Below are 24,107 nucleotides of genomic sequence, written 5' to 3'. Positions count from 1 at the left end.
AATGATAAATAAATAAATTATCCAGTAGTTGACAGTAAGGGCTATCAGCTCATACACAAATAGAATAATGCAAAGAATAATGCATGGAATAAAATTATTGAAACACACACACACACAAACACACAAACACACACACACACTAACAGCGTACATGTTGGGAGTAGCTTCACATTAATACAGTTTACTTTACATTATGTAGTCTTGATCTGCAAAGCAACTTGCAATAATTTAATTACAAATTTAGTGGAGACAAACATTTTAGTAGTTAGTATTTAGTTACAGTGATATAAAACACTGGACTGTAACTGTCTTGTGTGGTACCTGTAGAGATAATTCACTGTTTTCACCTTTTAAATTATTATTTCCTGTGCTTTGCAGAGCACTTAGACGACTTTAAGAGCAAAAAGAAACACATACAGTACTGGGGGCAGCCATTTTGTGTCCAAACAGAATGGGTCTTTATTCAGGAAGTGAAACGGGGGAAAAAAAGATTGCAATCAACACCCCATTTAAATACAAAACCAACAAAAATAAAAATAAACACAATATTCATTTTTGCATATCAAAGAACCATTGAGTAATTACAATCCAAACACCTCATAAACCACTTTTGTGAATCTGTACACAAACAGTGATTTAGAAATTAGTCACTTTAACAATAATATTACAAATATTTAGCTTTAAAAATAATTCAACTCAAAATAATATCTTAGCAATTAGCATCTTAAAATTATATATAGTGTATTTCCACATAAAAATACAAAATAATAGCAATGAAATTTACATATGGAAAAATTATTCCAACAATTCTGCTTCTATTAAATGAAATAAAAAGTGGGATAAAACAAGATGAAATGAAATAGAAATATGCATGAAAAAGTCTCTCCTTTTGTTAGCAAAACACTATCCAAAATAACTACAATCATTTACATCAGTACAAAGATATCTGGATTTAAAAATAGTTGCAATGAAAAAACGGGGTTTATTTTTCTGACAGTAAAAAAATGACACTGTGGATCAGAAATCTGCAAAATATGCAATGAAAAAAATAAATCTGCATTAAAAAGGTTTACACTGTTGTTCTTACTTTTATACAAACATTAGAAACAGTATTGCACATCACAACACAGATTTGAGGTTAGTCAGCCTTTCAAAATGTGTTATATTCAAGTTTCAGAGCATCTACGAGGACAGGCAGCTGGGGCCTCGATGCAACAGGGGAGAATCTCAAGTGTCTTCCAAGAATATAATAAAACCTTCATGTTGCCTTCCTTCAAATGAAATGTGTCATGTGTATCAAAATAAGAATCAAGTGTATATCAAAACTTTGATGTTGTTACTAATGACATGATTCTTTGTCTTTGAACAGAACTTTTAGACATAAATAGCACTGGGGGGAAATTGTATAATAGTCCTATTTAAATAGAAAAATACAATCAAAATCAAATTGTTTTTTTGTCTACAAAAATAGTGAAATAAATATGATTTTTACAAAAGCAAAGACACGGTCAGAACAAAGTAACAGTGTTTAACATAGAAAATAGAACCTCACAAAACAGCACGAGTCAAGTGTTACAGGTGACGATATCCAAACATGTTCGCATCGCACATACTGAGAACTAAAGCAACGAGGGACGATGGGAGAGCCATCGTGCGACAGCATTCTGTCTCCTGCCCCTTCATGTCAGCCATACTACATCAGAATATATTAGAAAATATAGGATTAGTTTTCTATTCATAGAGAACCTAGATAACTTAAGACCACGGCTTCATGCTACATCTTAAATAACTAATCATGAAAAAATAAAATTGAATAACATCTGTTGAACTATAAATAGAGAGAGGGAGTTTCAGGGGATCCACCTCTGCATTGAAATTACTTCAGGGTGTGGATAAGCCGAAAAATGAGTGGGGAGATAGAAAAGTAGTGCATCATATATATTATAAAAACATATTGAAGGACCAGTGATGGGTAAGTAATTGACATGAAAAAATGTAAATATATGACTCAACTATAAGTATCATTAAGATTTTTTAACAGTACACACTTGATGCCTGACAGCAATAACGAAGAGCACACACCAGGGCTTGAAACACAAAAACAACAACAACAACACAGAGCGACACACACTACAGTACCAAATGGACAGCTTGGCCACCATCCTCACAGAAAGATTGTCCCTAAATAGTTTTATTAAGTATAAAGTATTCCCAGGGTTGTGTTGGAAATCAAACACACAAACAAAGGGAAGAGAATATGACCTTTAGCATGCCAAGAGGCCAAGTGTCATCATCCTTGTTATAAGGACATGGTTCAGACACATGGGGGTATTAAATCATCCAGTCACTGGGTTACAGTTTCATGTAGCTGAAGCCACACAGCAAGGCTGCTTCAATTAGTCTTTACCAAATAAGACGTCTTGCAAAGAGATGTTGTAAGGATGCTTATTAACACACTTCTCCCTTGGGAGTGATCGAGTCGTTGCATTTGGTCTGCCAGGGCTTTGCTGTGTCAGATTAACCTTTGGAACCATACAAACATACAGGACAGGAAGGGTGACGGCAAATTCATTTTGATGCTTTAAATCTCCTCTACATGATGTGTTGGTAACTAAACTAGAGCCTCAGTCTACACTAACAACAGTCACACAGCACAGAGACAATGCACAAACCACTGAACACCACTCTGTTCTCGACAGGTTTTTTTGCCATACTGGCCACCATGTCACAAAATGATGGCCTCCACTAAGTTAACAGTAGAACCAACATCACTTGTAAGTATGTAAACAGATCAAACAACAGAGAAACATCAATGCATGCAAGTTTAAATACGTTTTTTTGTTTTTTTTTAATTCAGCTTCATCTGATTTTTTTCCCCTTTGTAGGCATCTGTACTAGATGGTCATCCTACTAGATATTTTTTACGTCTTGTCTTTTAATTATGCTTTCAGTGATTTGTTTTTTTGTATTTTTTTAAAAGTGTATTTTCTCACACATCTACCCTGCATGCTAGTTCTGTAGCTATTGTCATAACATGCACTTTAACTCTTTCCACAGCAATGGGGGCCATTAGTGGTTGAGTGTATACTGCATTTCATTTTACATGATTCTGGTTTATAAATGGCATTAAATATAATACCTACACATCTATTCATATATATGTATATATAGCAGCAAAGCTTCTAAAATAGCTTAAGTATAAATGTTGAATACAGTTAGCAGAGACCAGGTTTTGTATTTTGAGGTATCACTCAATGGGTCAGTATGAGCGCAGAAATAAACCCATCATCCGTTTTTTAATAAACTCTCGAACAAGAAGAAAGAGCCCATGGCAACATTAAAACATAAACAAAGAACAGTTTGTTTTTGCGGCAGAAATTTACCAATTTTATGTTTCCTATCTTTTTGCTACCTTTGGTTAATGACCTGGGGCAGGCATCAATGTTAGAGAACTGAGGTGCACTACACACACTGTGGGGTGGCTAGCAGCAGACAGACAGACAGACAAGCTGCCCCCATGCAAAAACATTCCCATATCTACTTTAAATCTCACATACAAAAATAATAATAATAATAATAATAATAATAATAATAATAATAATAATAATAATAATAATAATAATAATATAAACCTACAAAAATCAATCTTTTTAAATCTTTTTTAAATCTCCACTTAGAAAAGATGAAAGTACCACAAAAAAGTTGTAGAGTTGTCAGAGCCTGAGATGTGAGTGATGTTTTGGTGAAAAACTGAGGCTTGTGGTGATTGGCTGCTACAAAAGATATATCGATATATGTAGTATATACTGTATAGTGTTATGTATTAGATTATACTGCTTGGGAGCAGGCGAGGCAGAGCAATGCTCCTTTTCCTGTTAGCCAGTGTTTTACTTCCCTTCTCTCTGTGTCAGCATGGATGTGGTCACACCTCTAGTTCCATCGGAAGTGAATCTGGCGCGGCCGGTCAGCTCCCTCTTTGACAAGGGGCTTGTGAAATTCCCGCCCGGCACGGGAGTGGATGTTGGCCCAGCAGAATTCGCAGTAGTATTGCAGGCAAGTGACATTAGCACAGAAAAAGGGAGCGAATTTCCCTCCACAGCGTGCACCCTGGCACTCATCACACAGCTGATCATCCAGTACATAGGGCTTCACTTCCACCTGCATGCATGTTTTGAAGAAGACACGAAAACTTGGTAAGTAATTACAGTAAAATGTGCATGTTCATTAAAGGCCAGCTCTTATGTGAAATAGTATTAGGCCGTAATAAGCCTTCACTCATCATCACATACATACTGTATGTAGATATCAACTCATAATGATGGTCATATACACGTAATGTGAAACAGGAAATCTGGGAAAGGTTAATTAAAAGGAGGCTGTACCCTCTTGTCAATATCACCATGCTGCAGCTGGACAAATCTCGCACTGATGGCTGCGATGTAACTCTGCTGATTGGAGAAGGCCACTCGCCCCGCACCCTTCGGGTATTTTAGCTCTGGATCAGTGTCAATTCCTGCATAGCAGACCCCGCCGTAGAGACGATCCATAATCATGGCCAGCTCAACTAGTCAGAGAGTGAGCAGAAATAAAATTTTAGGTTAGTGAAGGGGAGGGCTGCACGAGAGAGGGAGGAAGAGAGAAACTCAGACTGTAGTTGCAGATGCGAATTTTAAACTTAGATACACCAATCATGCACATTAAACCCCCAGCTGATCATCAATTTGTTACCATCTGTTAGTGAAACAGAAATCTGAATCTTCATTATAATATACCAATCTGAATCTGAGATGAAACTGTGTGGTTATAACAAATTGGGTGTAATTACTTGCTCTCAGAGGACGGGGAACACCTCCCACAAAAATGGTTTTGCGCGGATCAAGGGGCTGAGATCCATCCATCACAAAATCACTGTCACTCAGGTTCCAGGGTCGAATTTGCACCTGAAGCCAGAGACAAACAAAATTCAATCAACTTTCTCGCTTAGGAAATCTTTCAATGACTGTGGAACTGTCTTTTTTGTGGGAGCTCACTGGTTTGTCTTTAATGGTGGGACTGGAGACACACAGGTAGAGCTTCCCATCCTCCTCCATGCAGGCTTCAATCAGAGCCTGGACTGAGCTCTCCTCCTGGAACAGCAGGAAGGCATATCCTAGAAAACACACAAATGTAAACCTCAGTCTAGACAATAAACACATATGTTCTTGCTCTTGCTTATTAATTATTAGCATCATGGCTTCACACCAGTCAAGCTCTATGCACATGCTATTCAACAGGCATAAATCAATGAGCTGGCTGCTTTTGCCAATACCTTTAGGTGGAAAGTAGGATTTGCTTTCTGCTTTGTGAGGCCAGTCCACCACCAGATGACCAAAGCGGCGGAAGCTTGAGGTTATTTCATCTAGGCGAGAATGAAAAAAAGGAACAATAGACAGGTAAGGAGAATGTGCTTTATTCAACCGAATGCCCGTTAGTATAATGCAGTCATAAAATTCTAAATTAAAAGAGCTCTCACCTTCATCAATGTCAGGGGGCAAACCTCCCACAAATACCTTGCGAGAGAAGCGCTCAATACGCTCCCCGTTTTGGTGGGGGAAGCAGCTGGGGGAGCCAAGCACACCTGGGATGCCTTGGTTGCCATGACCGTCATCGAGGAGATTGTCATCAATAGGAAAGAGTGAGGAATGGCCTGATAGATAAACAAAGTAAAAAAGTCAGTTAAGGTTAGATCAAATCTCAACTATTCTATTAACACTCTCAAGCAAAAACATTCACAAATCATATATATATAAACCCAGACTAATTACAGAACCAGCCTCTTCTTTATAGAATTTTATATCTCTGTGATGACAAGGACACGGTCAGATGAGAGAATATCTAGAAAAATCTATTTGATTGCAGTTTTATAGTGAGTGGTTATGAGATGAAGCACCAGCTTAAAGTGGGGATTATGTGCAATTTAGTTTTTACAGGTCTGAGGCCGGGTCACGCAATAATGTGTGCTCCATTTTGAGCAGTGTGGCTGATAAAGCAGGCGTATGAAAGCAGGTTATGTGGAACAGAAATTTTAACAAAATTGCAGAGGAGTATGGAGTCCCAAAGTGTTCAATATTAAATAGATAAACAATTATACAACAAATAAAATTTTATTAATGAGCATTAATAAAATTTAAAAAGTTATAAAATTAATTGTATTCATGAATTAATGAATAAATTATTAGAAGTCAACCCATTATTGTTTATCATAAGAAACAAATATATATACAGTATACAGTATATATAAATAATCTTTATTTTATATTTAAAATAATTTAATTTTTTTCTCTTGATTTTGATTTCAAAAGGTCCCTTTTCAAAAGTCATTTTTATTTTAGAATGCTATTTTCTTAAAGTTATGTTTTTAATATGTTTTCCCAAGTAACACATATTTCATGCCACTTTTTATTTCAAAATGTCACATTTCATAATATTGGTCATTTCCTCTCCCCTCCTTTTTACTAGATGTATATTTCAGCATAACTATAGCACATTTGAGAAAACTACATCCTTGATAAGCTTGATAACTGAAGGGAGCCCTGGGGCTTTAGGGTATCTGACATCTGAATGGGGATAAAAAGGGAGAATAGGAAATAAAAATTGACATAAAATAAAAGTGTCATTGGAAAAAATGACAACATAAATTTGACTTTCGAAAAAAAGACATTCTGAAGTAAAATTGCTTCTATCCAGTAAAAATTACAGAGGAAATTACTTTACATATAGTTTGTTAGCATAAGTGTGAGTAATTTTTACATATTTGTTAAACACTCTGAGGTTCCATCGAGCACAAGCACAACTGCCAAGTCGATTCAACTAAACATGACCAAAGCTGAAACTCTTAACATCATGCATGTCTAGATTCTTAAACAACACAACTATAAGCCATTGTTGTTCTAATTTTTATATCCATTAATGATTTATCTGCAAAATCTAACCTTAATAATTTTGTAACAACAATATGACAAATCACGATGTTCTTAAAAACATAAAAACAATTTGAATTTTAGACTTGAGGCCTCTGTAGTTTGGTATCCATTTAAGCAATAAAGCATCCCACAAGGGTCTAAAAGCCACAAGGAAACAGACATGTTGTTGAAAGCTGAGTTTACCTCGACGTCTCCCAAAGCTCCTGGCTGCTTGTAGAGAAATACAGAGTACAGGGTTCAGCATTGCAGACATTTCTCAAAGGGTATTTTTAACCTTTAAAACTTAGATTTGTTATCTTATGATGATGAATGATCTTTATTCAAATCAGTTTAGTCAGTGTCAAGAAAGCTGTCAGACAGAAAAAAATGCTTGGAGCAAGAGACCCCGAGCAACGTTTATAATTTCTCTTTCTCTTTTCCAGTCTCTCCTTTATTGAAGACATTAAGACAGAGCAGACAGGCAAAGGTGCATATTTAAAAAACTTGTGTATGAAAACATAATATTTAGATACATAGATAGATAGATATATAGATAGATAGGTAGAGCTACATAACACTATAATACTATTAGCAGTGCCCAGCACTGAAAAAAAATCCCTTCTCTGAAAAGCTAATATCCTTTTTCCATAGCAGTTGCCAGAAAGAAGGGGAGCCACTCAGAGTCTAAAAAAATACATTTGTCAGGGTCCAGCTCCATTGAAAGCCCTGGATGAAAAACAAAGTTCACCACAACAACATGTAGGGCCTTAAAGACATGAGCCACAAACTGCCTCTAACAGCTAAAAAAAAAAAGGAATTTCTTAATGCTGGGTGTGAAAAGGAAACCACAATTACCGGACAGCACTACAACTAATAATGATCACATGCTAATAATTATTTGCTAATGCTGTCTGACCCAGATTTGGGTTCTTTTGAGATTCATACAGCAAGATTTTTTTTACACTAACATGATTTGCGTGCACATGCAAGGGTAAAAAACATCTGCAGGGATACAATGAGGATAAAAAAAAGTAGGCTACTGTTTGTAGTGTATTAAATGTCCTCATGTGATTTCGTATAACAAACACACTCTCACATGAGCACTATGAGATAGTATTAGTATGGAAGAGTTTGTTACGAAAACTAATTAAAAAGGACACAAAATATCACACATACACTGATGGAAAAGGACCAAATAACAAAATACTGTACTGTATGAATTTGTCAAAAAAAATAAAATCTAGAATAACAGGTACTGAGTGCTAAAGAGGATCAGTGAAAGCATCATGAGAGCTGGAGACACACATTGGAGGGAGATGGTGCTAAGAGATAATTACCATTGAGCATGAGTAGGCCTTCAGCCCCGGGGTTAGGGCATCCCACACGGCCTGACGTGAGAAACACACACACACACACACACACACACACACGCGCGCGCACACACACACACACACACACACACACACACACGCAGGGATGAGACACACAGCAGATGGAAGATGGCTGAGGCCAATGTGTGTACAAGGGAGTGAGAATATGCACAAAACACACTGACATGCACATATATACACCACTACAGTGTCAGACTGTAAATGTGTTAGAACACAAAAACTAAAACGCTGTGACCTCTCCACCTGCAACATGATGTGATCTAGTTTCTGACCAGTTAGGGCTGCCAGTCAGGAGGAATCACATGTTTATGACATATAGGTTATAAATGTATTAAACGCTGACCTAAAAGGCAATATATGCCTAATTCTATTTTATTTATGGCTACAACTATTTGATAGATAATCAGTTAGTTGATTAATAGTAAATTGATCAAAAAAAAGCTAATGGATAACTATTTTTTACAGAGAAATGCCTTAAATCTCCTTCTTAAATGTACATATTCACTGTTATTCTTACTTTGGACACAATATATTTGCATTTTAGACTGCAGGGTGAAAGAAACATGTTCCTGTGATCTCAGGAAAATGCTTTCAATACATCTTTTTAACACATCTTTGTGTCTTGCCTTACAGGCCAATCAAGTTTGTTCTGGTTTATAATAATGTTTAAGCTGCTATATGTTGCATCCTGTCATACTATAATAGTAGAGTTTGATAAAAAATAAGACAACACCATGAAATATTGGTATAGTGTTGCACAGTTTTGCATTGTACCCGTTAATTGTTAGTAAGGTCAGATATTCATGAATTATAAATAGAGCCTCTCATTTAATGCTAATTAGAAGAGTACATATTTTTTACTTCTATTATGGTGTATCGGGTCCTGTGTTTTGAAACTGCTAGCCGGAGCACACCGTTGTGATAGCCATGTAAATGCTATAAATGTCAGTGCCAACCCTCTTTCCTTCCCATCTCCTCTCTTGGCTGTCATACACAGTGTGTGAAAGTGTGATCACATCTAAAATTAGTCTTGATCCCCTTCTCTCTGCTGTGCACACTGGCCCATGTCCTCTCCATCTGCTCAGGCAGGAAAAACAAGAAACTCGCCCAACAAAGGGGGTCGCGGGTTCAGATTTTAGCAGGGTCTTTATGATATTACTGATCAACAAGTAACAACTGTAGTTTGGTTTATCAGTGTTGTTACTTCTAGGTTGTTTTAAAATGAGAGTGTAACTGGTCTGTGAGGCTGTAAGTGAGCTACAAGCAAGCCGTCTCAAAGAGGGCAGTGTAAGAACGGTGCAGTTATTTGACACTGCTCCTCTGATGTCCAGCAGCTGAGCCCAGGAGGCCAGGGCAGTGTCACAGTACAGAACATTCCCTTATCACCACTGCCTCGAGACCACAAGGAATAATTTAACAGAAATCCAGGACTATGTACGAAACATGTTGCATATGCGGTAACTCATGTGTGATATGCTCGTGTCTCATCTGTCGGAAAACATCTGTTACTAATTAGAGACATCGACGGCACAGAAACGCACCACTGTTTCTCGTCTCTTGCTCTACTTTCTCTCCTCCACTCCTTACTCGGCTTTGCATGCTGCCCAGGTTAAGCAGCAACAGGATGAGAGCTGGAAGGTCATGTGCAGTAAATGTGCAGCTGGTGGCAGAAGTACTAAGCCCTCAGCGGGGAGAAAATAAGCTGGTGTGTGGAAAAACAACACAGCTCTGGGAGCAATGGGCCTGTCAGTCATTCTGTATGATTATAGGTTTCCTCTCTGAACACACACACACACACACAAATTGAAGGGAGAAAAGGCAGTCTTACCTTTCATTGGATCCTGCTCAGCTCGCATGATGTCAATCAGAGAGCTCTCCAGGGAGTGCATGTTCAGGCTGTCATACATTCTGGAGCGATCCTGTGGAAAAAAAAATCACAGGTGTAAGTTTTTAAACCATCTAAAGTCGGAGCTGACAAAACAAATGCAGGTCACAATGCATGACTAATTTCTCACATTTCAAACCCTTTTTTGTGACTGGCTGATGAGAAAAAACGCCTTTAGGTCCTGGTATTTGGCTTAACATGTAAGAGTTTTATGTGTGAGTAGCTCACGTTTGGATTAACATTCTTTCCATATTTATTCGCATTAAGAGTCCAAAGGTATGTTTGAAGGGAGTCTACACAACTGATTCTCCAGGATCACTGGACTTGTTCCCAGATACAGACAGAAAGAGAATGGAAACCAAAACCAGGGGTGGCATTTAGCCGGAGAGTTGATATGGAGGTTATGAGCTCATCTGCTCTTCCAGTGAAGTAGTTCCTCTTAATCACCAGCTATGACAGACTCGTATAGTTATACTGTATTCCAGTGACTAGCATAGCACAGTGCACATAACCTAATCTAACACACCCAACATAATAGCAAGTTAGAAGTCAATTCAATACACTTTGAAGGGTTGTAGACTTCCTGTGTGTTGTATTTATTGTTATATTTAGTAAAGAACAGAAGGTGAAGAGTTAAATTTGCTATTAACTATTCTGTTAATGGAGCATTTGTTACGGAAATAATCCAGGTAAAAAAACTTGACACTCTGCTTCATTAGTCCTTCATATGTTTAATCAGTGATTAACCATAACTATGTTACTGGGCACTGAAATTGGCACTCAACAGAACTGATTTATCAAAAATCAAAGAACAAGATTTATTTTTTGAGCAGATGATTTTGGTGTTATTATCCTAGGTATGCAAATAAATGTCATCACATCGGTACAAAAGCAGTGAATAGAATTTCCCTTGTTATGCAAAGCAGCTCTTTTCAGTAATAAGATGTGAAAAAGCCACTTGGATAAATAGTGAAAGGTTTTGAACTAACAAGACACAAGTTCAGCTGACATGACTCAACTTCCAGATAACCTTATCTTGATATAAAATAAATTAATTAAATAAATAAAACTAAACACATCACTTCTGTGAGATGTTAAAAACATGACACAGCAGAGATACAATATGTCATTGACTACCAAACATTAAACAGAAAGGAAGGAAGGAAAAGACTTGGAATCTGAAAAATTCTGGATCAGACACTGTTTATGGAAATTAACAATCCATGGAGTCAGGCCTGTTTCCTGGAATAGGAAGCGTTGTACTTCTTGGCGCTGATACCACTAATAATTTGAGCTCATAGCAACAGTGTGAGCTCCATTAGGTGACAACAGTATATAGGTGATATCATTTTTTAATGAGTCACAATAATCTTTTCATATTAGAAGTTAGTATAATGTGTTATTATACTAGTATCCATTACAACATACCAGCACACACCATTTCCCAACATTAAAAAAATAGTGAAAGAAAATCCTACATGATTTGTATAACATCATGTGATCAAATCCCTTTGTGATGTTGTTGTGGACGAAATGACAAAAAAGGCGTTTTGATACTCAGTAGGGTAATTTGCTTATTCTTCGCCTGGACTCTGGCCCTGCTTTGTAAATTCTGCTTGTTCCCAAATTTTAAAGCCACTGATTCTCACACGGCAACATAAAAACAAAAACCCTTATAATAACCACTACACATACACACACATGCAAACCAATTATTTTATGAAACCATCAACACAAGCCACCACGGGAACACCAAAAAACATGTACCTGCAGGGGCAACAATGTGTTGCTGTTGCTGTCTGTGCGAAACATATTCTCCTCTATCCAGGACTTGGGCCCCAGTTGTGCTCCAGAGCGTGGGAACTTGGGAGGAGCAATGACGTTGCTTGAGAAGGGCTTCTTCAGGGGTGAAACATGACTGACTGAGCCAGGTACGCCCATGCTACTACCTCTGCGATGGTCCCGGCCCCAGGACATCCCCCCAGAGCCCCAACCATTCCCCTGGTGACTGCCCCAAGGAGAAGGCTTCACCATCGGCTGCACACATATCAGGGAGAGGACATGGACATGGGGGAAAGATGGAAAGATAGAAGGTTAGAAAGGGTGTGTAAACCATTTTCTGTACATTTTTCTTTTTTTTTTTTACGATTTCATTCGGATTTCGTCAGATCTTGTCATTCTACCCTATCCTTTCTCTCCATCAGCCACTGGCCAGTCTGATCGGCTCCTGCAATGGGTGGGTAGATAAGAAGATTTAGGGGCTTTAAGACTTATACTAAGTACCTCATGCACCGTGACACCGTGTAAGTTACACACTCTCTCTGCCTGAACCTGGTCTATGTGAATATGTCAAATTTACTGGTTTACACTGTTTGTATAGTGGATAGTGAATAAAAAAGGCATTTTTACAGATAATAAAATAAGAACTAAAAACTATGATTGGGCAATGCTCTCCTTTATTGATGGTGGGGCCAACATGGTTGTTTGCCGTTGGATGTCTCATAAAAAAAACTTTACATAGCTCTCATATTTAGAGCATGGGGTTAAAATCACTGAAATAGCAACACCACAGATGCATTTTAACAGCAGTCACACACATACGTGTGTAAACACACCCATTGTGCAAATCACATCAGAAACATGAAGCCAAAGGCTACTACCCTAAGACTACTGCATAATCTGAAGCTTCATGTAAGCTCCCACTGCTTTTGTTTGTCTTTCTTCAGGGCTTCCTAACTACCTATTAACACAAAAACACACACACAGAACCACCACCATCACTAAGTGACTCTACATGTTTTCTTTTCACCCAAGTAAACATCTATTTAGGACACCAAACCCTGCCAGGCTTTGTATTTCCACTGAGTGAACCACAAGATAGGATGGTCCAGGGCCATGTGACTGCATCCCACTGCCAGCTTCCAGAAGAGAACAACAGCTAGATTCAGTGATGCCTGCTTGTTCCCCTGTTCACCCCTCCCTCTCTTTGCCTCAAGAGAAGTGACTTCAGCCTATTCAGGGGACATGGTAAATGCATTATAAAGAAAAAAGGACTATTTATCCTTCATAGACCACGGCTGCATAGTGCGCCCACACGCACACACACACACACACAGAGAGGACTCCTAAGGCCATGTTTTTTTTCTGCGTTGTCACAAGATGCTCTTTACCTATCCATCCTATGGGAATCTAGGTAGTGGGAAGGATACATAAGAGAGCCAGCCTGCCATCCTCCTCTGTCACCTTCTTGTGATGGACAATATGCTTAATATGAGCTCACCTGATGTTGGTTGTAGTTGTTTCTCTGCTGGAGGAAGGCGCCGTGCTGTGGATGCATCTGAGGGCTGACAGATCTGCGACTCTGCGTCTGCTGAGGGACATTTATCTGGGGCGAGAATGGACCGCTGAAGCCCTGCACATTAATCCCGGCGCACGGATTAGCTGAAAAACTCTGGTAGAAGACCGGGTTGATAGAGGAGGGGATACCTGGGTAGAAGCTGTTATCAGAGTCCGTGTTGGGCATCTGGTTAACGGTGTTCGCGTGGATGGGATTGATGGAGTTTGGTGCGGGAGGGGGCGATGAGCTAGTCTGGACGGACCAGGGGGTGCCAAACCCAGGGAGAGAAGGTGACGACGAGCCTCCGCTGGCGCTCTGCATCTCCTGGGTGGGGAGGTTCGGAAAAGCGGCGCCGAGACCTCCGGACAACATGTTGCCGGTGCTGCTGCTGCTGCCATTGCTGTTATTTATGTGGTGGGCGATAGGGGAGTCCATTTGGATCTTGCTTGGATTTACGGAAGTGGGCGATGGCGACGCAGCATCGGCTTCAGCCCCTTTCACTGGAGAGTTGCTGGGGTCAGCAGGACTGGGGTCGGGCTTGGAGAAGGGCTGCCTCTGCGGCAGGTGACTGAAACGTCCCTCGGGTGGGGGTGATTCTGTAGGGCTGATCTCAGTGTGCTGACTTAACTGCTGCTTTATTTTTCGGCTGTACTGAAGGTCACTGATAGACTGCGTCGTGCAAAAATGAGCTCGCTCGAAGTAGCGAAAAGCTATTTTCTGGTGCAGATCGTTATAACCCGGCGTCAGAGAGCTCACCTGGCTGTCGTGGTGGTTGTCAGGTTGGTCCGGCTGCCTCCAGGACTCGCTGGCCGTGCGGCCGTGGCTGTCCTTATCCTCGGTCGACTGGGGTAAATGCGTGGCTGTCACCCCCACAGGCTCATCCTGCATGTTTTGCTGATGCGCAGCAGCTGACAGGAACAGCAGGGACGAGGCGACGCTGCTATAGGGCGAACCGGGAGCAAAGTGGCCGTTGGAAACCGGTAGGACGCGGCGAAGCAATACGTCAGTCGGCTTTCAAATGTTGCAAATACACCGATATGCGTTGGAAAATATATATTTCAATCCCAATTGAGGCTTCTATAATAGGAATATGTCTTTGACCAGACTGCAGGCTAAAGGCAGAGATAGAGAGGAGGGGGTCTGGCCTATGCGTGTAGTCGGCTCGTTGTCGTCCTGAACCCTGTTTTACTCGTTGATATTATCATCTATGTAAAGACCGAGCTATTTCGGCCTTGTGGTGGGCTAGCCTAGCCTGTGCGGACCATTAGTCTCTGACCGTGCAACCCCCTCCTCTGGTTACCGGTTGTGCTGCTGCGGCAGAGGATTAAAGATCCCCGACAGAATCCACGTCACGGCCGCGTCACGCCTCACTGCTCCCGCCTCGAGCTCGAGCTGCAAAGAGGACCGCATTGTTTACGTCACGTTTTCATTATTCATAAAGTGCAGTAGGCCTACACCCTCACCAAGCCCCTACTGTAGGATGAGTTAGACGGTGAGAGCAATTACAGCGCAACATGGCTTTAATGTTCCCCTCGGAGACCGCGAGTCTGTTTCTCATTATGAGTTTGTAATGACGCGATAGTAGCCCCATGGAGTCATATGTTTTGCCATATGTATCCGGCACGTCTCATGTCCATATGTACATTTTAAGCAGAATTGACTGGTGGGTCATACATCGTAGAGACACTTCTTTGATTGTACTTCCCGCTAAATATATGGTGCGAAACGTCCGAATTTATGTCGCACTGTAATCGTGTCCCAGTGTTCTGTGATGAGATTCTTTGCTCCTAAGTTTTCTATAAAATCTAAGCAGATTACATTGTGGCACATTCTACATTAACTCACAAACAAATAAAAAATAAATAAAAACCTTCTTTTGAGGCGTCTGCCTGTCAGTATTCAGTTCACAACCAATTGTGAGCGCGTCTTTGGCAGCGTCACTTTACGCACAGACGCCAGCAGCTAAATATAGTGTCAGAGTTGTGTCACGGGAGATGAATCTTCAACGCCTGTTATGAACTCAAAAGTGACAAACAACCCAACCATGTGAACTATGGTAGATGCTTGCGGGAAACAACGAGAACGTCACCATCTGACATTTCATTTGTGTTTGGGAAATATTGACACACACACAAAAAAAACAAAAAACAATAGACGGGGTTGTAAGTGGTCCCCCAGCAGAAGAGAAGTAGATTAGTTTTATGTATGTGAAAAATAGAGAACAACCATCAGCTGGGAAGATGCAAATCAGCAACACTCAAGTTTCACTTTCTTGTTTGCATTGAAAGGCCCAGTTACAGCTGCTGTTTTAAATTAAGGTTGTGTCAGTCCAGGGCCTTTGGTGTGGACACAGGGGCTTATTTGTTGTATAACATATGCAGACAAGGTTCCTTTCTCTTTCTCAAGACTGAAATAGAATAAATCATTGGACTCTCTGTGTGTGAATGTGGTTTTTAATGAGCAAGACAGATACCAGAGTAGCAAAGCAATGTGCTTGATCAACCTGCCATCTGGTCTCTGCTAATGACGATAGCTTATCTCAGCACAAACTACACACAGCTTTCCACCCGGCATTGTCACCTATACAATACCCGTTTAAATCAAAACCACCTGATCACAAAAGCACTGGCAACTCCATAACCTCACCCAATAATCAGACAATGTTTATAGATTGAGTGCTTACAGTTTGTTGTTATGACTGTTGGAAGGGTACCAGGTGTGAGCACAGAAAGCTTTTGGTTTTGAAACACATAGTGTTTATTGTTATACTTCATGAAGATTTCCTGCATGTACAACAGTTCTGAAGGTTACATTCCCATGGTTTAAACCCAGGATGAATCTCATCATTGACAAGATTTAACTCTAATCACAGATGTCTTGATTTTCTTTCTCTTTTTCACAGCACCTTGGGCTGTTTGGGGAAGTAACAAGACACCCCCGTTCAGAAATTCCCCATCATAACATCCCAGATGGGACAGTCCCACCAGTGAGGGGGCAGGTGTGGTGGCCACGGTTGGTGCTGAGCACCAGTGATTACCCTGGCCCAGTAAGTGCTGGAGGGAGTTTAATGGGGCAGGCTGCCAGCTGCTGGTGTCTGATGATGATGAACTGGGGGAGGGGGTCAACCGGGGTGGGAGGGCTGTAAGGGAGGGTGGTGTTGAGCGGAAAGGGGGTGGGGTTGGGGGGGTGGGGGTTCATTTTCTGACTCCAAGCTGCACTGCCACATACAGAATGTGACACATCAATATCTAACCTGAGTATTGTTCTGCATATTAACCTTTGGATTTCCCCTGCACTCTGGAGTATCCAGATCAATGCCCAATGAGTACAAATATATTACCTTTATATATCATGCATGTGGATGCATCACAGAGTATGAGAAAAAAAGCAAGTCCCTTTCTTTAACCAGGTTTTTGCACACATTGGTACTGTTGGTTATTAGGAAGCACCTGGTCCACTGAGCACTATCAGATTTCACTGTTTGTGAAGCTAGCTCTATTTCGGTCTCTGTCAGAGTGGATGGCTGTCACACTGCAGCTGCGGTTGTCATAGCAACAGGTAATCTGCATCATCTTTTGTGAGGTTGATTACTCATTTTGACTCTCTCTGGATTTTTGAATGCTGGGCGGGGGACATTGATCAGCTCATCCTGTTTGACAGACATATCCATCAACTGTGGCGACTCTCTTATAATCCTCTCTCCGCATACAGGAAGTATGTCTCATGTGTGCCATTCAGCACTGGGCTGGTGTTTCAAAAATGTCACTGGACAGAGGTGCCATCGACCTTCTTTCTTCCATGGAACCAAGATTCAAATGGTGATTATAAAATGACATTTGCACCACTTTATAATTGTGGGTCCTTACAACTTAAAACAACTAAGAATAATCAGCAGAACGTGCTCTGAGCAGTTTTTATTGGAACAAATTTCAAAGTACAAAGTAGGAACAAAGTAGTAATGGTTCCTATGAAAAGTTGGCCTTCTCGCCAGGGAAACAGATACAAATATTTTTAAAATGATGTTATTAATTTGTCAACTGTTATCTCTATAGCCTGACAAATACAATCAAAACTCTGTATAATATTGTAATAAGTGGAAAAAATGTTTTTTATTTGTAATTTTTGGAACAGACCCTTTAACTTTGTAGCTTTTTCCCCGTTCACCAAGTCTTGTGGACAACAGGGGTTATTCGGCCTGAGGTTATAATGACATGGCAGAGTGCAGTTTTAATGCAATTTTAATGTTAAGCTCACAGGAGGGTTTTTGTTCCGATTTGCACCCAGTATGGACCTACAGGACGGAGGTGTCTTCTTTGTTGCACTAAATTGTCCCTTTGTTGTCTCTCTTTGGGCACTGAATAGCTCTTTGTGCTGCTGACTGATAAAGCTTCTGCAAACAGTCACTTCACTCACACATGCGCACACACAGACACAGACACACAGCCAGAGGTGCCGCTAACAATGTTACGTCCATATTAGTCACAAACTTACAAACAGAATGACGTATAGTGTGAGAGCAGATGGTTGCAAGAGTTTATTTCTTATCCAAACTGGGGGTTCGCCCCCAGTGGTTACACCCACCATCCCCACTTCAACCCACAATTGCTTCAGAATCCACCGAAGGACTCTGCCCATATATGATTGGTATTATGCTGTCAGACTGAGTGCCACATATTTGCATTTTATGGCCCACTGCAGAAGGCGTGTATGACTGATTAGGTGGTTGCTCTCTCCGAGGCTGGAGGATTGAGAACAGTCAGGCACATCTGTCGGGCTTTGCTCATGTTTAATGTCTGGAAGAGTGTGACCCTGCTTTTTCAGGTCGGGCTGTATACTGTATGGTTTTAAGCAGGATAGTAAACTCAAAAGATCAACCCTGTGCTCCATTAATGATCGCGTTCTTCATCTTCGATCAACTTTATCCTGTTTCCTTTGCCTCTGTGCTCTTATGACTAGTGCTCTTGTCACTGATCCCATTCCCAATATTCCCACGAGTGCTCTCTAGAGATTGTTGTCAACACCACATCTGTCTACTCTTTTGGCTTTAGGCTTTGTATGTGTGTTTATGTGTGTGTTTGTGTAAGGGATGTTATCTTAATTTCAGAGTGAATTACCTTTGATTGTTACACAGAAGGCAGAGCTCTGTTGTAACAGCAAATATTCACATGAATAGATAACGGCCGGTAGCCTTCTGCTTCCATAGGCTGTTTATTTGATCACAAATACATGGATGACACACAAAAACGCACACACACTTACACACACACTAATCCAATCAATGAAAGCACCTGTCTGTCTATGTATTACATTATTGCAGGTAATACAATTAGTTGTGTGTGTGTGTCTGAGTGAGTGTGTCTGTGTGAGTGTTTTTGTGTGTGCATCTGCGCATGTTTTCCATACATTGTCAGGGGGCATTTAAAGTGTTTCCAGAACAGAGCTGCAGCTGGGGGTCAAAGGTCAAAAATGGCAGGTGTCTTCAGAAGCCAGCAGGTGTAGGAAGATCAGGGGTGTTAATGAAAACCAGATGATCATTTCTGTTCCTATACTCTTCCTTCGCAACAGAATTAGCTAGGACTATACTGTTTTTTTCATCTTATTCTCTTTAGACAGATTTTAATGAACTGTAAACTCTTTAGCATCACACACTCACATATGCCCATTAATGATATCGACTACTAAATGTTATTTACATAATAAAGTGTACATCAACAAATGCATAAAGAATTACAGTTCTTTCTAACTTATTTCACACCCCAGATAAGGAAGATGAATTAGATAACTTAGTGTACAAAGTATAATGTTAAATTAATTATTCTGTTTTAGCTATGTAAAGTGTATTTCTGTGTTTTTAATAGACAAATACTTACCAAAAACGCATGCTCCAGAAAATCTTGCAGTCTTACCTGAAATTTTCATCATGAAGGGAATTTCTTCTTCAGTCAATAAGTGTGTTGTTTTAAAATACGGTTTAAAATAATGTTAGAAATATTATGTTTTCACCACTGATCAAAAATGACTTGTCTGGATGTTGTGTGGGGTGGTTGTAGGGATCTCTTGTATGATTTGGAATTTTTAAAAAAATATGGCAAATATTTTGTTTTTCTTTTTCTTTTGTTGCCCATAAATTCTGTGAGCATAGATTATGTCAATCAAGGGGACAAGCCTGGAGCTCCACTGCAAGCATAGCGGATTACTGCCACTTAGTGGTACGAACTTCACCTACACAACATACTGAGATTTTTTTCTCATGTGTCTGTTCTCAAATCTGTGCAATAATGATAGATGTAAGTAATAAGTAGTAAAGTAATTAGATCATAATACTAAGAGTCCTAATTGAAACTGTTTCTAGACTTTTAGGGTTTCTGCTTTACAGATTAAGTTGATGCTCTGTATTGACCTACATTAGTCTTGATCTTAATTACTTTCTTTCCGTTCTTATGGAATTGTCATAAGTAACAGAATGTCACCAAATAGAAACTTAATTTTACTACTGTGTCTACTGAAAGTTTCTGTCTTTTCCAAAATCTCCTGCAAAGCTGTGAATGTCCTCGGGCCAGGTGATGGTAACAGTCAAACAAAAGATACAGGTCTGATAAGTAGGTAACTGCCTCTTTCCCATTCGATGACAGAGCATTTCTGTCATGGTTTAACAATGTTGAGTAGTTTTCACTATCACAGGAATGTTGGGTTGACAGAAAAGTTTTCTCTAGGAATTATCTTAAACCACGAGAGTGGCATGAAAAATGTATCGAAAGCTTAAAGCTAAGAACAGATTGTTTATTTATGAAAGGTTATGGAAATATGTTATGTTGTGTTATAAATGTGGAGAAATGGTAAATGTTAATTAGAATTTTAATCAATCTGTTCTCAGATAAAATACAGTGTATTGTTGCCACACATTGGAAGTGGAGGAAAGAATTTACGAAGATAGAGCATGAACATTGTGAACGGATGAAAATTCATTTAATCCCCTAATGTCCTTTAAAATATTGCTTAAGTTTGAGTTTTTAATGTGAATAGAACAGTACATAGGGCTTTATTACTTCCCGCCCACAAATTCTATGTGTTTCCATTGTTGCTGTCTTTTGGTGGCGGTAGCTCAATGGGCAGAGCAGCAGGATGGGGTGATGAAGTTAGTCGGATCAAATCCCAGCCTATCCACCAGGTGCGTCCCTGCGTGAGACACTCAGCGCTAGCTCCCCAGGCCTCCTCTGCGGCTGCCCACTGTTTAATGATGGGTTTAAGGATGGGTTAAATGCGGAGAACTAATTTCATTGTAACATGTATGTGCCATATTTATGCTCATTGACAATTGTTGTTCTTTTTGACATTTCATCATCATTACATTCAGTAGACTGTGTTATATATCCGAAAGTTGTTATGTTGTTTGAATGACTCTGTGAGGGTAAGATTTGTAAGAAGCATGTGAATCACAGATTTTTCTGTGATGCGACAGTAATGGCTGCAGTGTGCCTTGCTGGTCAGGAGGGAGCAGTGTTTCCATACCTAATACCAGCCCTAGATATCGCCTTAACAGGCGTCACACTTGGAAACGAGGGAATGAATTGAAGCCTCTCTAATAACACTTTGACTATTAATGTGTCCACATTAAAGTCAAGAAAACATCTTTTTAATGCATTTTATTATATTTTATTTAGGCCAGTTAACTGGATTTTTATGTTCATGAGTTTTTTCTCCAGGGCTTTGTGAGTTAGTGTGCTGAGTAAATTCATTCATGTCTAACATTTCATATCAGAGGTATAAACTTGGCGTGCTCCATTAGACTGTGATATTGTTACTGGAATGTGCTATGAAAGGATTTTATGGTCTTTTCCTGTAAAGTCTCTTTTGGGGCCGACTTAAAATCCTCCTCAGCAAACATTCAGGATGTTCAGTATTTTTGTAGAAAATCCCCTTGACAACCACAGAACAAATCTAATAAAGAGTGAGCACCTCACTGGGCTTTCTCGTGTCTCAGTGATGATTGCAACACAATGTCTCAGCATCACAGAAACTCTAAAGCTGTGGGACACTGTGCCATAATGCACCTTTTGCATCCCCATTATTTGCTCAACATTATGATGGGATAAATAGTGCAAGTGCATGCCTCATGTTGAATTAATATACAACTGTTGTGCTACAGATGTATCCACTTTTACAATGCATGATTTACACTTGATGCAAGTTTCCAGTTGGCTTTCTGTTTTTTCTTTGACCGTAAAATATCACAGTAAATCCCATGTCTTTAAAACTCTGGCAGACAAATGAGAAACACAGGCCTTACAAAGCAATGCAGTGAAAAATGATCTATTTGTTTAGCAGATTATTTGAAAAACTCAAAGTTGGAAACATTGTGTCTCTGTAATTATAACCATAATTGTTTTTTGCTTTTTACATTTTTATTAAGTATAAATATATTCCAAAATGTATCTTAATGTGGGAAGATGCATCACTGTCTCGTGTTATACAGAAGTACTGAGCTGGCAGCAGCGCAGAAACCTCCATTCCTGAAGTTTTTTTGAGCAGACTTGCCCGTCTATTTCGGCGAGACTGGTGTGATTTGTTCCTTCTTATTGATTGTAATATTACAGCACTAATACCTGAAGGGCTGTACAGTGCATGCCATGGTGTAACAGAGCAGAGAGAGGAATGACTGGATTGATTTCAAGTCTCATGTTCCCACTAGTTGGATTCTCCAAATCTTGTATGGTTATCTCGGCATTACAAAAAGTTACTACTCTGTGATCAATATAGAATATAACTTTGTATGTAAATAGTTTACATACATTACTTGATTGTTTGTGAAGCACATTGCAATTTTTCTCAACTCACAGCGGGATGAAAAGTACTAAAGACACATCTTTAGTGCATTTTAATGTTAATTACCAAACTTGTCTTCTATAAAATTACCTTATATATTTTCTTAGTCGTATGTCACACAATTGTCATGTTGCATCTGCCATAGCATAAACATATTTTATTCCTTTCTATCCAAGGTGGAGAAGCATGTGTTGGGGTAAAATATTACGCTAGTGTGAACTCGGGTGCAGCTGTTGTATCCTGCAGCTCATGCCATTGTCTCACAATAGGTCAAATGTGTGAGACAGAGTTACATTACAAAACCAGTAAGCCTCTTTCGTGCGTTCTACGTAGTCATCCAGTACTTTTTACTTTCAATACAGTAACAAATAATATTAGAATTAGGTTAATGGATTTTCTGTCCTGGCTGACTTAGCAACACCTGTGGTTATGGTATGGTTTATAATTATGGTTTAATAGCAAAACTCAATAGCAAAACACTTGATGAGCAAATCCTTTATCAGAAACACAACTGAAAAGCTGCTAGTGTATCTACTTACAGCCATGTCGGCTGTAATAGTACACATGTGAATCTGAGTTGTGTTACACATGATGTAAGGCTTGTTCTAGTTTGTCCTTTTCTAGCCTGCAGACAGAAAACAGAGTGGGGAGAGCAAACCCTGCTCCACTTGTCTCTGCCTCCTCATGGCTGTGTTTACAATCGGCATACCATGCCTGGAGCTGCAGCGCTCTAGAGTTTCACTAAAAAGGCCCAGGACATAGTTGTGTTTGAATCTGCTTCTGTGTGTGTGTGAGAGGGAGAGCAAGAGAGAGATTGTGAATCTAAACTTTGCTCTTTGTTTATGTCTCTCTGTCCCGTGAGTATTTCAGGCACTGCGGACATGCTGCTCCCTGGCTGGATAACAGGATGAAGTTAGACGCTGTCGACTAACTGCTCTCTTATTGGATAATGAGGGGAAGTTAGATGCTGACATGCCATGTGCTCTTCACTCGTGTCCTCTTTCATCTGTTTTTAATTGTGGCTTTTTTTCCCTTTCAAGAGCCAACGGAGCTTTTGAAGAAAAAGAATGGATGAGTGAATGAGTGGGTTAAAGGAGGGTCTATAAAGAAGATAGGCTAGAAAAGCTGAACCACTGCTATCAGAAAACTAAGTATGTTTATCTCTGATAAAGGAAAAATGAAAATGTTCCTCATGTAAAAGAGCCTGCAGGCCTGTCCTGTCTCCAATCGCAGATTCATTTTGTGTTAGCTGGAGCCCAGGTGGGTACATGATGGGGTAAAACATGCACTGGATGTCCTTAACACAGCCTGGGCTCCCATCAACGTTCCTCCCTCCCTCATTCTTTCCCTTGAACTATAACCTTTTGCCTTGCCTCCCACTCCATCTTGCTCTTCTCATCAGGGATGATGCCTTCATTGTTAGTGTCCAAACTTTAGATACAGTAGGTTGAAATTCCCACGTGTTCCTGCTCCCTGCCCCCGCTTAAGAAGAGACAAGAGAGAAAAAATGATAGGAGCGATGTTTACAAAGTGGATGTTTGCCTGGAGAAGGCTCTTAGCTCGAGTTAATGATGAACTCAGATTGGCGTGGGCAGACCACTAAAAGGCAGACCTCATCCTCCTTTTTTTGAGCTGTGATGAAAGGCCTTTCAGATGACGTTAAATGGATGCGAGATGAGTGATGCACATTACACCTTCCGGGTTCTGCTCAGCACCTTATGAATGCATTT

General features: G+C 39.9%; 1 protein-coding gene across 7 annotated transcripts; it reads right to left on the bottom strand.

The window, feature by feature from the left end:
* Nucleotides 1-434: 434 nt before the first annotated feature.
* Nucleotides 435-14,864, bottom strand: cpeb2 (cytoplasmic polyadenylation element binding protein 2). 7 transcript variants are annotated; one of them, XM_067514121.1, is made up of 12 exons: nt 13,498-14,864; nt 11,985-12,254; nt 10,161-10,251; nt 8,279-8,329; nt 7,146-7,172; nt 5,513-5,686; nt 5,309-5,398; nt 5,031-5,149; nt 4,826-4,940; nt 4,383-4,564; nt 3,929-4,158; nt 435-1,693 (listed from the first exon to the last, which is right to left on the bottom strand). In XM_067514121.1, exons 1-11 carry the CDS (start codon nt 14,440-14,442, stop codon nt 3,931-3,933), a joined length of 2,292 nt encoding a protein of 763 aa, XP_067370222.1. In that variant the 5' UTR covers nt 14,443-14,864; the 3' UTR covers nt 435-1,693; nt 3,929-3,930. The 7 variants fall into 7 exon arrangements, with proteins under 7 accessions (XP_067370222.1, XP_067370221.1, XP_067370223.1 ...); XM_067514120.1 differs by having other exon boundaries at nt 435-4,158; XM_067514122.1 differs by having other exon boundaries at nt 435-4,158; nt 7,146-7,169; nt 13,498-14,863.
* Nucleotides 14,865-24,107: the final 9,243 nt, after the last annotated feature.

Source organism: Channa argus, chromosome 8, assembly GCF_033026475.1.
Source record: "Channa argus isolate prfri chromosome 8, Channa argus male v1.0, whole genome shotgun sequence".
Lineage (NCBI taxonomy): Eukaryota > Metazoa > Chordata > Actinopteri > Anabantiformes > Channidae > Channa > Channa argus.
The sequence above is the reverse complement of the archived record's forward strand: the minus strand, read 5'-3'. Positions and strand labels throughout refer to the sequence as shown.

Excerpts from the sequence above, each read along its gene's own strand:
- cpeb2 (XM_067514120.1), bottom strand. The coding sequence starts at position 14,442 with ATGCAGGATGAGCCTGTGGGGGTGACAGCCACGCATTTACCCCAGTCG. Across the intron at positions 5,687-7,145 it reads GAGCTTTGGGAGACGTCGAG|GCCATTCCTCACTCTTTCCT; the intron begins GTAAACTCAGCT and ends TTTATCTATCAG. Across the intron at positions 4,565-4,825 it reads TCCCCGTCCTCTGAGAGCAA|TTGAGCTGGCCATGATTATG; the intron begins GTAATTACACCC and ends CTCTCTGACTAG.